General features: G+C 41.4%; 1 protein-coding gene across 2 annotated transcripts; it reads right to left on the reverse strand.

Annotated features, from left to right (window-relative positions):
• Window positions 1-524: 524 nt before the first annotated feature.
• On the reverse strand, window positions 525-13,673 carry GPN1 (GPN-loop GTPase 1). 2 transcript variants are annotated; one of them, XR_007630754.1, is made up of 14 exons: window positions 13,508-13,673; window positions 13,329-13,422; window positions 12,512-12,551; window positions 11,176-11,242; window positions 10,404-10,441; window positions 9,828-9,906; window positions 9,633-9,727; window positions 7,927-7,972; window positions 5,744-5,890; window positions 3,538-3,620; window positions 3,014-3,053; window positions 2,213-2,317; window positions 1,633-1,743; window positions 525-1,020 (listed from the first exon to the last, which is right to left on the reverse strand). XR_007630754.1 is itself a non-coding variant. In XM_050330890.1 (14 exons), the coding sequence occupies exons 1-14, from the start codon at window positions 13,595-13,597 to the stop codon at window positions 929-931; spliced, it is 1,113 nt and encodes a 370-aa protein (XP_050186847.1). In that variant the 5' UTR covers window positions 13,598-13,673; the 3' UTR covers window positions 525-928. The 2 variants fall into 2 exon arrangements, 1 of the variants encoding a protein (XP_050186847.1); XM_050330890.1 differs by having other exon boundaries at window positions 2,213-2,303.
• Between the last annotated feature and the right edge of the window lie 38 nt (window positions 13,674-13,711).

The raw sequence follows: 13,711 nt of genomic DNA on the forward strand, positions 1-13,711 counted from the left end.
AGTCCCATCCCAGTTTCCTCCCCCGTGCCCCAGACCCCCCATGCCAGTGCCCTCAGTCCCTCCTCCAGGGCCATCCCAGTCCTTTTCCCAGTGCATTCCAGTCCCACTCGCCAGTCCCCTCCCCTATCCAGTCACAGTCCCCTCGCACTCCCTCCTCGGTCCCTCCAAAGGCCCTCCCCAGACCTATCCCGGTCCCTGCAGTCCCTTTCCCAGCGTCCCCAGTCCCATCCCAGTTCCTCTGTGTCCTCTTTCCTTGGCAGTAGCCTTTGGAGAAGATAGAAGAGGCATCCTGTAGGACAGCAAGGCCAGAGTGAGTGAGCAGAGGAGTGGCCTCAGGCTGGAGAGGGGCAAGAGAAAGGCTATGTGGGCAAAGGGACCTCCCTGTTTTCACCACGTAAGCTGCAGGATTGGAATATAATTAAGATGCATTTGCTGTGCATCCATATGGATAGGCTGCAAGCACAGGGGAAAAGTCTCACCTTAGAATGGTGACATGAAATCTCCTTCTATTAACCATCACGCAATTGTTAGTACATAAAATATATTTAATGAAAACCAAAACATCAAACAGTAGATCGATCAAGTTGTGCCCTGGCTGCAGCAGATGCCTGACTGCACTCGGTGAACAGAAGGTGCCACTGGGGACCAGCAAGTACTCTGGATGCTAATGCTGTCAGAGCTCAAAATCTAAGCTCTAAACAGATAGATCTGAAGAATTTGCAGGAAAAGGAACTGCTATCTGGTTCCTTCAGCTTCAGGAAGCCACAGTGGCAGATGGCCAAACGTGCAGTCGGCTATCAGAGGACTATCAGAGGAAGTTGTTCACAGATGAAAATCCTCATGCATGGTTCCATGCAAGTTTCTTTATGCTGTTCCTTCAGTTTAAACTCCATCACAAGTGATTCCAAACCTTCTGTTTCTGAAGGTCTCATTCATTCGGGTTGCTTCTCCTCTGGCATTTCATCCGCATGTCCTGCATAAAGTTTCTGAAGGCTGGTTCTTCATGACTCTCCTCAGTCACTGGGGGAAAAAAACGACAGTTCAGCACTATTGCAGTACTTGTTCTACTTGTGTTACTGAAAAAAAGCTAGAATCAGGATAGCCAAAGCAACATAGCAAGTCTATTTGATCTTCAACTACATTACAGGGCAAAGGAAATAGGTAATCCTACCTATCAATTGAACAGGGAAAGAATGAAGATTAAGTCTGTGAGCTATGTAAGAGAAAAATCACACTGTAAGAACTTAGAAGATTGCTCCAAGACCACAGTCACAGGAAAAGGGAAGAGAGCCAGGGGCAGAAACTGTAAGGCCAAAAAGATGATGAACACATCTGTGCATCAGTCAGGTTCAGAGGTCACTGCATGCCCCAAGCCTAAAAAGTTCTCTGGTTTATGTATGTTATACACCTATTAATTACTTGATTAGAAAATTTACAATTGAACTTTCACAAAGGTTACAGAGTGATATCCCTGGACTGATCATTGCAGCTGAGCTTCTGCTACAGATTCTGACATGTCAGGTGACTGAATGTTTGCTTGTTTTCTAGGCTCTCCTTACGGTCTGTCCAGGTAATGAAATATAGAGGGGATTTCTTGACTAGACAGGCAGCTTTTAGACCTCATTCCCTTACCTTCATGGTCAATGTCATCAGTATCACTCTCCCTCTCTTCTTCCTCTTCATCGAGAGTTCCTCGCGTTAGTATTAGCTCAGAGGGACCCATTGCAGAAGCATCAGCAGGTCCTTGAAGGGAACAGAAACGGCTGTACACAAACTAGCTTGCTAAAGGTAAGGAAGTGGGTGTACTGACAACTTCTATCTGCGTATAAACACAGCAATTAACACCTGCTCTAAAGGGACAGAAAGCTGCCTGTGGATCCCAGACACAGGAGAGACTCCATCAGCAAATACTCGCCTCGTATAGCCAACAGCAGAGCTTTCTCATATTCTGACTGTTTCACCTTTTCTAAAGTATTTCATTATTTCCAGTAGGTCCACTTTAGCTTTAGCTACACAGCAGGGTTTTTTCCAAACCTGTGACTGACACAGGAAGACCTAAGCGTGACCAATCCCACGGGAACTAAAGCCCCACTCCTCTAACATGGAGCTGCTTTCACACTTCAGCTATGAGGATGAAGCAGCACTGTATTACTTCACAAGGCAAACTCTTCAGAAAACTTCTGCAGTAAATTTTATCATCCTGGTGATGTACCTGCCAGTGTGCTGCCCTGCACACACACACTGCCCATGTCCTTCCACAAGTGTTCCAGCTGCTCTCTCTTTTGTTTATTTTGAGCTTCCTCCTGTAGATAAAGATCTACATGTGGATTTTGAGAACATGTAAAACATGAGTAGAAGAGAAACCTCACCCAAACCCAGCAGTCTGTCCCCCAGTCAGAGAGCAGAAGTCACTATGCAGGTCTTACATTTCAACTAAGGTTACACAGAACTTCTGACTAAGCATGGAAAGCAACCTCCAAGTATGATGGAATTCTAGGACATTTTCAGCAGCGCCAAGAAGCCAAACTCTGTGTAGCTGTGCCTGCAGAGATCTGTCATTTGGACAGCCAGGACTCAAGGTGAGCAGAGCTACTGATTTTGGCACTGCAATTCAGTCTTTGTTACTAAGTCAAATTAGTACTCTTCACTGGTGCAGGAAGATACAGGGATAGTCTCAACAAATCACTCTGGAAATTTATTTTTAAGAACTCTCTATCCATCTTAATGGAAGACACAATCTTATTTCCCAATCATTTTCTCACAATTAGCTCAAATATTAGCACTAAAACAGTGAATAACATCCGTTTTACAAAATCTTTATTTTTGTAAAGATATGCTCCACCACATCTAGAGGGAAAAAGGGAAATGGTGGACTCCTTCAGGACAGGAGTTTTCCCACAATGAGTACGACTAATAAAAGAAATGTTAGACCCTCTCAACATAAATGCAATTGTGTGCACAAAAGTGACTCCAAGACACACTGTTCAGGTGTACAGTGGCTAAAAACACTTACCAGCGTTTTTCTCAGGCGCTCGTATTCTGGACGATACTCTCTGAAAAGGTAAATAAAGAGAGTGCATTCAGTCTGAAAAACACATGATTAGTATTACATAAGGATCATCTTGGAGGCTTCTCTGTACCCCAAAAAAAGTTTTCTCTAGGCTTTCAGGTTTGAGAGACAGATCAGAAAGACTAACAGTACTTTTTCCCCCATATTTGGATTCTGAAACCAATGGATGCAAAATAAATGAACATACTTCATTAAAACAGCAACAATTCAAACCTTGGTATGGAATTACAAGAAAAAAATTACTTCACAGATCTGCTGGCACAGATAGCTTTTGCTTTTTCATGGAACAGCACAAAAATTCATTTCTGAATTTTCCTTTTTACTGCTGCTTTTTATGCTGATACTAAAAAGGTTAAACTACCTTGGCTATGGAAACTGTACAGTCCTTCAAATCAAAGGAGCAGACTCATGAATCAGTACCTTCAGGAAGTGGTCACTGGGTCAGGGACCAAAAGTTATCCCCTTACCTCTCATATTCATCTACAGCTTTAGAAAGCTGGATAAAAAACTCATCCAGTCCTGTGCCAAGCACTGCAGAAACACCAACCACCTGTAAAAGAAAACACACCAGAACTAGAAAGTAACTGAGCCAGGTTTTTAAAATAGAAAAAAAAAACAAAATGAAAACGAACAAACAATTCCCCACAACAACAATAAAAAATCAACACCACAAAAAAACCCACCACCAACAAATAACAACAAATCTAAATCTAACAATACCCATTTAACCAGCACAGTGGCCTAAGAGTGTGCAGTAACACTTCTGCTTCTGTCCATCCTGCTTTCAAATTCTTCCTCTACTTGCTGTTCACGTTTGTTACTTCTGGTTTTGGTTGTTGGTGATTTTCTGTTTGGTGAGTTGTTGGGGTATTTTGGGGGGTTTCTTTGGGGAAGGAGGTTTGTTTGGTATTTTTTAACACTACAGGGCAATTCAAAAGAAAGGTCAAGTCTTTCTGCTGTTTACTTGTTTATTGTTAACAACCCAAGTTCTCACTCTGCATCTAGGGTTATAAGTGGTTAGCAAGTATCAGTGTACTAGAATTAAAGAGCAAAACTGACAATAAGAACTGACCTTTTGGCTCCAAAATTGTCTTAATACTTTTTATTTAGCCAAAGCATGTTTAAAAGGTCCCCAGAACAGCAAGAGATGGAGAATTTAATCAGTTGCTATAATTCAAAATGCACATCTACTTTCTAATTTGAACTTATCTATCATTACATTTCAGGCCATTTGTTCTGCTTGTGTTAAATCAATTATCTAAAAATACCTTTAATTAAGACTATTACCAGCCAGAATCATATATCATCTAATGAAAATTCTCCCTCTTTTTCATATGCAAGAGAGTCTCAACTACTGACTTCCAAATGGAAGACCTTTCCCAACACAGCCTTGCATCTGATCATTAACACAGTAAATATGCAGACAGCTCTCCAAAGGATTTTAAGCATTAAGGCTAAGCACTGTGCCAATATATATAAATATTTATACTTTCCCTGCACTTAAGTACAAGCTGCCTTTTACTCTGTAATCCTCTTCATATGACCTGCTCTCCATCCAGTGCTCTAACAGTTCTGAGAGGCAGATAACTATGACCTGATCAGCATTTAAGGAACAGGAAGTACATAAGTTCTGTATAGGGGACCACTACAATCCCTTTTGAAATTCTGTGTATCACTCCACATAGAACACTTAGAATATTTTACAATACTTTTGGCTAAACTATCATTATCCAAATGAACGGAATCAATTCGTCCTTGTAATATCCACACAGCCAAGAAGGCCTGCTTTTTCTTTAGTAAAAGCTGATGACAAACAATCAGCTAAAACCTTCAGCACAGACTATGGGATCATTAACGGCCTCCAATGCATAGTGTTTTCAGAGCAACAATTAATTTGTCCTCTCAAAACCTGGTTGAGCGGAAGAACAATCTTCTTCTTGCACAAGCAAATCTAAAGGGTTTTTTTGTTCCTTTAATTGTTTTTGAGATTCTTTCCCTTCTTCCTATGTAGTAAATTGCCCAACTGTACTTGACACTTTCAGAACAAGGAAAATTACCTCAGATGGGAAATGCTGCAGCAAAGAACACTGCCTCTTACCAGCCTATCTTAGCCTTCACCTCACAATTAATCACAGTTCAATATTAGATTATTCAGGCTGCCACTCAGTGTGACAAGCCACTACAGTTCTTGTATGTTCAAATCAGCAAATCCTCAACACGGGTCATCAACAGATTACAGTTCAAAAGGGCAGTGCAAAGTCCCTTTACAGAAGGACAGAATGGTGGGGCTTGGACAATACCTCTGGAGATCATCTAGTCCAGTCTCTCCTGCTCAAAAAGCAGGATTAGGTAGAACAGGTTGCTCACGACTTCGCCTGAGCAAAAGGGTTTTAAGCATCTCCAAGGATGGAGACTCCACAATTTCTCTGGACCATCTGTTGCAGCGCAGAATTAGTAAAATTAATTTTTTTTCTCTTCTGTTTAAACATAGTTTCCTGTATTTCACCTTGTGTCTATTGCCTCTTATCCTTTCCCCATGCACCAGTGAACAGAGTCTGCCGCTCGCCTTCCTTACACCCTCCTACCGGGCATTTATACACACCAAAAATATTCTCCTTGAACTTTCTGTTCTCCAGGTTTTTATGAGAGGTAATAAAAAAGGAAGACATTTACCTTCAGTGAACTGTAAAATTCATCCAACACTAAACTCATAGAACGAGTCAGGTTACTGACATAGGAGGTCTCTTGATTCAGGGCATCCTGAAAAGTCTCAAAGTCCTGCATCCATTCCACTGCAAAGCTGTGGTCAATTATGTCAGTCTGGAAGGAGAAGGGAAAATATTCAGAAATAATAATCTTACCCTTAGGCTGTTAAGTAGACAAATAATTAAAAAAATCCATGTTAAATGTATTTTTGAAATGTTGATCTTTTAAAAATATTCAGCTCTGGTCTGAAGTTTTGCAAGTTCACTTTTTATCAAATCAACTATGTGAATACAGGAAGAGAAGACAAACAACCGCTACTCCAGATTTAGGAAAGCAACAGTTGTTTAAGGAAACAAGTGAAAGTCTAAAGCCTCCTATGGTTTTACTGGAAAGGGGCATCCAAAAATTGCATACTGTACAATGAAATTTAAGGTGTAAATAGTAGATCATATGATTGAGGCCAGACAAGAACAACCCTCATTGAAGATCCCAAGCTTTCCTGATTGCCTGGGGGCCAGGGGAGCGAGGGCCACTTCCATGCTGGGTAACAGCCCACGGGATCTTTATGAAAGTGAGCTGTGTTCTGGCCCAAAGAAGTTATAATCTAAACTCAGTGCAAGACAACTGAAACAAACAGGTGAGATGGTTCCACAATTTTACATGGATTCATATGAAAACAGTCTATTACAGAGTTTCATAAACATCTTGCCACGTGCATATCCACTCTTAGCACAATATGAGGTGCCTGAAACTCTGATATATTTCATTTCCCTCACCAATGGGAAGGAGGAAGATAAACTATTACCTAGCATTACTCAAGAGATTTGAGACAGAATTGAATCCACCAAGGGTCAAAGCCTGACTACTTAGAGTTACCTTGATTAAAGTCTGTAAATAAAATGAAATCCCCTCTACAAATGACTCTTTTTTCCCTCTCCAAATCTTAAAATTCTTTACGCCTATGGGTTTGTCACTGCACGTATATCCCAGTTCCCTGGAATTCTTCCATTCTTATCAAGAGTCAATTTTAAAAAATTAAATTTAACTAAATTTTGTTAAAAATTCTTCCAATGCTATTGGCTTTACTTTTTAGCAAAGGCTAAACCCGAGATCAAAATGAAGTTTAAAATTATGAATCCTAAGCCTCAGGCCTACCTTTCCTTACACACACAGTGCCACTTCTTTTAGTCTTTCAAAAAGTGTATTTTCTTAAGAGAGAATTGTTTTCCTACTTCATGCCTTTTTCTACATGAAAAAAAAGCTAGACAGCTTATTCTAATATTACTGTCTAGAGTTAGAAAGAAAACAGTGTAAAAGAACTTGCTCAGTAAGCAAGCAGATACCAAATATATGCATGGTTTGGGTCACTGGGCGGATGGGTGGAGCTGGAGCACAACAGACACTGATCCTACTCGGTTGGTGTGAGGAAAAATAGCCCAGTCAAGGCATGGCATATGTGTGCACACACAAAGCTTGCTTAGTTGGGGATACAAATACAGAGGATGCCTGTGGAGAGCAGTAACTCATACCAAAAATCTAATGGGATTCTTTTAATATCTGAAATTATTATGTTTAAAGATATAGCTGTTAAGCTCAAAAGCATTAAGGCTACAAGTTCCTTACACAACACTGGATGTGTATCCTTAGACTAGGTATCTGCTCTCTAGCAAATACTGCACCAAACATCTTTTTTAAGTTTTGCCTGCTACAACAGGTGGGACTCCACAGTCAAAACAGGCAGGTGTTACACCATTCCCACTGTGAGTCATTAGCCTGCTGTTGAGTGGAAATAATAAAGATAAGTATTCTGGGGAAACAGGGCACATAAGAGTAGATTGTGTCATGACCTTACCCTTTTTTTACAGAGTTACCTTTCCCCATAATCCAGGCTTAAGTTGCAAAACATGTTTCAAATTGTTAGCACACTTTCTGACTTGAATATTTGGGTGCAATTGCCCATCCCTGATTATTCTTGTTCATTTGGATACCAGATTAAAGACCCTTTTTAGATTCAGTTATCAGCCTGCAGCTCCCTCCCAGCCTCTCTTTTCTAGAAAAATCTATTATTGTGGTAAGACAAAGACACCACAGCAAAGAAGCTAAACAGAACAATGTCCCATGAGGACACAGAAACCAGAGCTTTAACTTACTTTGTTCATGACTACAATGAAAGGTAGCTTTGTCTTGTACAGGATACTGGGGGGAGACACAAAATACAAGTTTAATTTAAAATTTCCTAGAATAGAAAGCAATTTAAACATAAGGCAGACAATACTTGTGCAAAACTGAATACATTTGACTTCAAAAGATAATTATTTTCTTCTGCACCAAATAGAATGTAATTTTCCCCCAGGTCCTGCTTACAATCGTTGAACAAAATATTCTCCTCCAAGATGTAAGATATAAAATCTCCTACACATCCAGTTGAGTTTGGTTACCATTTTCTATGATGCTAAGATCACAGTTTTTAACTCTCTGTGCATTCTGCATTTGACTCAAACCTTAGGTTCTGAGAGATTATTTGTGAACTGAGTAATGAATTCACATAACACAGAACATCTATAAAGCAAAATTACTTTGACACAGGAGCTCACATATTCATTTCACTGTATATATTCTATGATCTTTTGCTCAAACTAATGTCAGAAAATGCAATATGTAGTAAAACACAGTTTGCACACTCCTTTCACAGTGATACAGCTCTTGACCTTGGTACAAGGTTTGGGAGGTTTTTTGAAAACAACATTTACCATGAATTATGACAACTCTAGCTATGTTGATGGTTCCATAGGTATTTAGTCTCTGGTGAAAGACATCAAAGAAAACAGATAAATTCATGTACGAAGAAGAAGACAATAAATCAAGAGCTCCATGCTATGCTGAACTCCAAGCAAATCTTGAAGAATTGCTTAAAAGTATCAACATTAAAAAAAAAAATACTTTGTATTTACAAGAAGGAGCTTAAACTAGCCTATCTTGATTCATCTTAGATAACTGGTTTTATGAGCAATAGGCAATATGTTAGAGCTAATATAACCAGCCTTCCTCAAGCAAAGGTCTCATGGATTATTTAATGCTTTCAGTGGAAGTTTTGACCCAATGGCCTCCAGATGTCCATTGGCACCTAAATTATTCTGCTTCTCCAATGGGAAAACCACTAAGAGAATAACCAAACCAGCAGACTAAGTGGATATGAGGCATCCAAGTCCACTCGCAAGCACACATCCAACCATACCCTGGGCTGCATCAAAGCCAGTGTGGGCAACAGGGTGAGGAAGATGATTCTCCCTTTGTACTCTGCTCTCATCCCACCCGGGGCACTGCGTCCACCTCTGGGAACCGCAGTAGATATGGACCTGTCAGAGTGGGCTCAGAGGAGGTCACGAAAACCATCACAGAACTAGAAGGCTTCTCCTATGGAGACAGGTCAGAGAGTTGGGGCTGTTCAGCCTGGAGAAGACTTCAGGGAAGTTTTACTGCAGCTTTCCAGTAAACAAAGGGGTTTATAAGAAAAATGGAGAGAGACTTTTTACCAAGGTTTGTAGTGATAGGACAAGGGATAATGGTTTTAAACTGAAAGGGACATACTGACAAAATTTTTCATGATGATAGTGGAGAGATACTAGAGCACACTGCACAGGGAAGCTGAGGTTGCCCCATCCCTGGAAGTGTTCAAGGCCAGGCTGGATGGGACTTGGAGCAACCTGGGATAGTGGAAGGTATCCCTGCCCACAGAAGAGAGGGTGCCCTTTAAAGGTCCCTTTCAAACCAAATCATTCTATGATTCCCCTCCAAAATAACTACCAAAGAGACACAGCAGTCAGAGCAGATGGACTGCATTTCCAACTTTTCCTACCTGCAGGCATACAGCATGTTGGACATAAAAGTGATAGGGTTAGTACTGCGAGAGGTGTCCATCACATAGACAACAACCGAAGGAAAAGAAGAAGCCTGGGAACACAAAGTAAAAGACAGTTTAATTAGGAGTACACTGATCAATAGCCAGGTCATTCACACAGCTTCACTGTTCAGTCATGTAAAAAGCACTTACCAAGGCCTCAGTTATGATGGTTCCTGATGCTGACCAGGTGAATACCTCAATTTGCCCTGGTGTGTCAATAATAACATACCTGGTAAGAAGTCACCCCAAACAACAAAAAGGGAAAATTAGTTAAGCATATGGGCCTGTTCTGACTAGATTACCACCAGCATTCAATAGCAAATTACATAACTATTCTGTTACAGAAAGAAAAGCTTCTCCCAAACAATGATTAGATTTATGGGCACACCTAAAGTTTCCTGTGAGAAATTTGTAATTAAGAAGTATGTACTATCTTGAGTTGAAGGCATCTTCAGAAGAACTAATTGCTGCCTATTTGAACAGTATGTGACAGAAAATGATAGTCTAATGGAAGACAAGAAAAGCAGAACTCTAATCAGCAGACTTTTCTTTGATCTATCCAAAGAAAGTCTAGTTTATCTGTTCTAATTCTATGCCCTTTTCTACACAAAACTTCTACCAAGGCTGAAAAAAACAACTAAAAAACATGGAGAGAAGCTTTTTAGAATTTCACATGATTTTCCCACGCTTATCCCAGAAAAGTAGAACTTGGTAGAATGTACTCACTTGGATGCATTTTGTCTTTTTTCAATAAACTTCATCACCTGATTGAGAAAGCAAAGTATACTTGGTATCTAGGCTCACAACAGGAAACCTTCATCTTCATTTCATAACAGAAACTACATTAACTTGCACAGCTGCAGGTGTGTATCAAAACATTAAAGTCTTTAAGCTTTTCAGAGTGTGAGAATGAGCTACTAAGGAAGGGTGAAAAATGCTCAGACTCTGCACAGGTCAAAGACAACCTTGATTTTGTCTGTGTTCTAGTACCTGGCTAAAGAAATGGTAGAACAACGGCAGTTGTTCCTTGCCTTTTCACTAAGAGATTATCTAGGTATGTGACATCAGTCCCCATACCAGAGCTGCTTTACTTTTATAATTTAGGAGGGCTGTCAATTGTCAAACTGAAATCAGGAAAACTTAGCCTGTTTCCAGAAGTGAGCTTCCCTGCTTCAAAACCAGAGCATTCATATGAAAGACTTTATAGTGAACATAGTGCAACAACAGTCCTATACAAAGACTAAAGAATGTTCTGTACATGTGACTGCTGAATTTTACTTTTAAAAAAAAGCTGAAAAACTGAAATCTCTCAAATGAAAGCTAATGTATTCTGACTGCATTGTTAGATGCAGGGTTCTGTAAGGAGAATAACTCCCCAGAAATATTAGAAGGCTAACCAAACACAGTGCCCTCTGAGAGTCCAGACAGACAAAACTGCACAGTCATCATAAGCACCCAGCACAGATCATAGGAACAGCACACAGAAACAACCTTGTACCTGGTCAAATCTTGTAGCAAAGAGATTGAGAGAGGTCACTATTCCACCATTTGGGCCTAGCCCATATCTGATGCTTCATTTAGGAAAGCAGATGGTTATGCAGACCCCAGAGGGCTTCTTTTTCAACTCTGACAACACCTGGCCATGTGCAATGCACACTGGATACCTTGAAGCAAGACACAAAACCCCCTAATAAAAAATTAAATCTTCTAAGTGATGCAGCAGCATAACAAATACAAAGTGTCTCTCTCTTACCCAAACAGGTGTCATTTACAGAAGGAAAAGGGGCTACATGGCTTCCCCTTGGCATTTTTGGTTTAACTGTGCAAGAACCAGCACTGACTCATCTGTACACACCGATTTATCAATCATTACTCTCAATATCCAGACATGAGGCCAGACCCTCCTTAGGCACTATTTAATGAAATACCAAAACTCCAGTAATGGTTAACAGACACAGTGAAACAAACAATGCACCTACATATCAATTAGAAACTTATATTTAGGATGTTTTGCTGGTAACCCCAAATCAAACAACAGCCAAAATCAAGAATCCTATTCCCCACCACCTTTATTCTTGTCTAAAATACTAAACTTAAGAGTCATACTTGTAAGTCAAATCCAAGCACTATGTTTTGTCTCCATCTGCACAAGCTATTACTTAGGATACCAAGGAGCTCCACAGCCCTCTGGAAGTGCAGTCACTCTAGTGTAATGTTACTGCGCTACAGTCATCGACCCTCTGTGAACAAGAGCCAATGTTCCAATGTCTCTGAGATTCAGAGAGACAACAGTGCTTCGATTACAGTCAGAATAGGCAAATAGGAATGTCCATATTTGCTAATAACATATAAAATGTGTCTTGTTAGAACATGGGAAAAGGCTGCTGGCTTCCACAAAAAATAAACAATACAAGTTCTCTGAAGGAACAAAAAAGAAAAAAAAAAGAAAAAAGAAAAAAAGAAAAAAAAAAAGGAAAAATATGTGGGCCGAGTACCTATTATTTGTAAAAACTTACTGTTAGGCAGAATAATTTTTAGCACAGGAGAAAATGACCTAAGGAGTATTAAATCTTGTTAAACACACGTTCCTAATGTCACATGTAAGAAATAGTCAAAACCTTTTGATCTTCATGCAACATTCTGCATTACTGCAACCCCCTCCACATCCTGAGATGGTTCTGTGCAGGGCCCAGAGTCAGACTCCATGATGCTTGTGGGTCCCTTCCAATTTGGTAGATTCTGTGATTCTGTGATTCATCGCAGTGTGCAGATAACAGACTATTTTCACAAAACTTGAGATTTCAAATATCATTATTTAGACACAAAAAGGATACTGTTTCATGACTTCTTTGTACTTCACGGTGTCCCTGATATCTAAGGGAGAAAGACACATAAGCAGTTTTCCAAACCCCAACTGGTCACCATCAGCTAACAAAGCACACCTATCTATCCGCATTACTAGAAACCCAGCACTGGAACAGATATTCCAATTATTACTCTGACATCAGTGAAACAACTTGCGTACCCACGCAGCTTTTCTTAGCCTCTGGAGAGGCAGGCTGACATACTTCACAAAATGTAATACATAGGATTGTGACAAACCTAGGAATTGGTATGCCCGGTGGAATAGCTAAACATAAGGTCTATTCTATTACTAAGATATTTTCCCTCAAATTTGTGTCTGTTAAAGTGCTTTAAAGCTGTTAGTTGGTAGCATATATGGCTACCACTATTGTGGATGTAGGGAACCGGATCAAATCTGCTAATACTTTCATCACTGACAAAGAAAAAACCTCCAGAACCCAAACACATCAAATCAGAGCAGATGATGTAAAAAACCATACAAATGTGAAGGAAGAACGCCTTTAATTCTAAAAATTCCCATGTTAAAGACTGTTTCAAGAAAGAAGTTAACACTAAAAAAAAAAAAAGCCCACAACCAAAAAAAACCACCACCATCTTCTTGTGTTAGAACTTGGAACGTCTTAAGGGCAACCCAGCCACACAGCTCACGTACCCGGCCCCGGTCCCTGGGACAGGAGCCAGTTCTGCCGCTACTGATGGCACTTGCTCTCTCTCGGAGGACTCCAGGCACACGCCGCCCCTCTGGCCGGGCCCACCCGCCCCCGCCCGGCCGGGCCCAGCGCTCACCGATGTTGGCGGGGAAGGGCAGGTCGTGCACGGCGGGGTCCAGATTGATCACGTACGGAGGGCAGCGCTGCCCGTGCAGGTGGGCGGCCAGGCACTGCGGGAACACGGGAGGTGTCAGGCCCGGCTGGGCAGACCCGGGGACCGCCGGCAGCTCCCCGCAGCCCCGCCCCGCCCCTCACCTGCACGAAGGTGGTTTTCCCGGAGCCGGCCATGCCCAGCACTAGCACACACACCGAGCTTCCCTCCGGGCCTCCCGGTGCCGCCGCCATCTTCCCAGCTCCCACGTGTGCTTCCGGGGCGCGGGGCGGTCGCTCCCCGGCCGTGACGCGCGGCCCCGGCTGTGGGCCTGCCGTGCGGTCCCGCGCAGCCTCCTGGCACTGCAC

This window comes from Myiozetetes cayanensis, unplaced genomic scaffold, assembly GCF_022539395.1.
Source record: "Myiozetetes cayanensis isolate MyiCay16 unplaced genomic scaffold, myiCay2020 scf45, whole genome shotgun sequence".
Taxonomy (NCBI): Eukaryota; Metazoa; Chordata; class Aves; order Passeriformes; family Tyrannidae; genus Myiozetetes; species Myiozetetes cayanensis.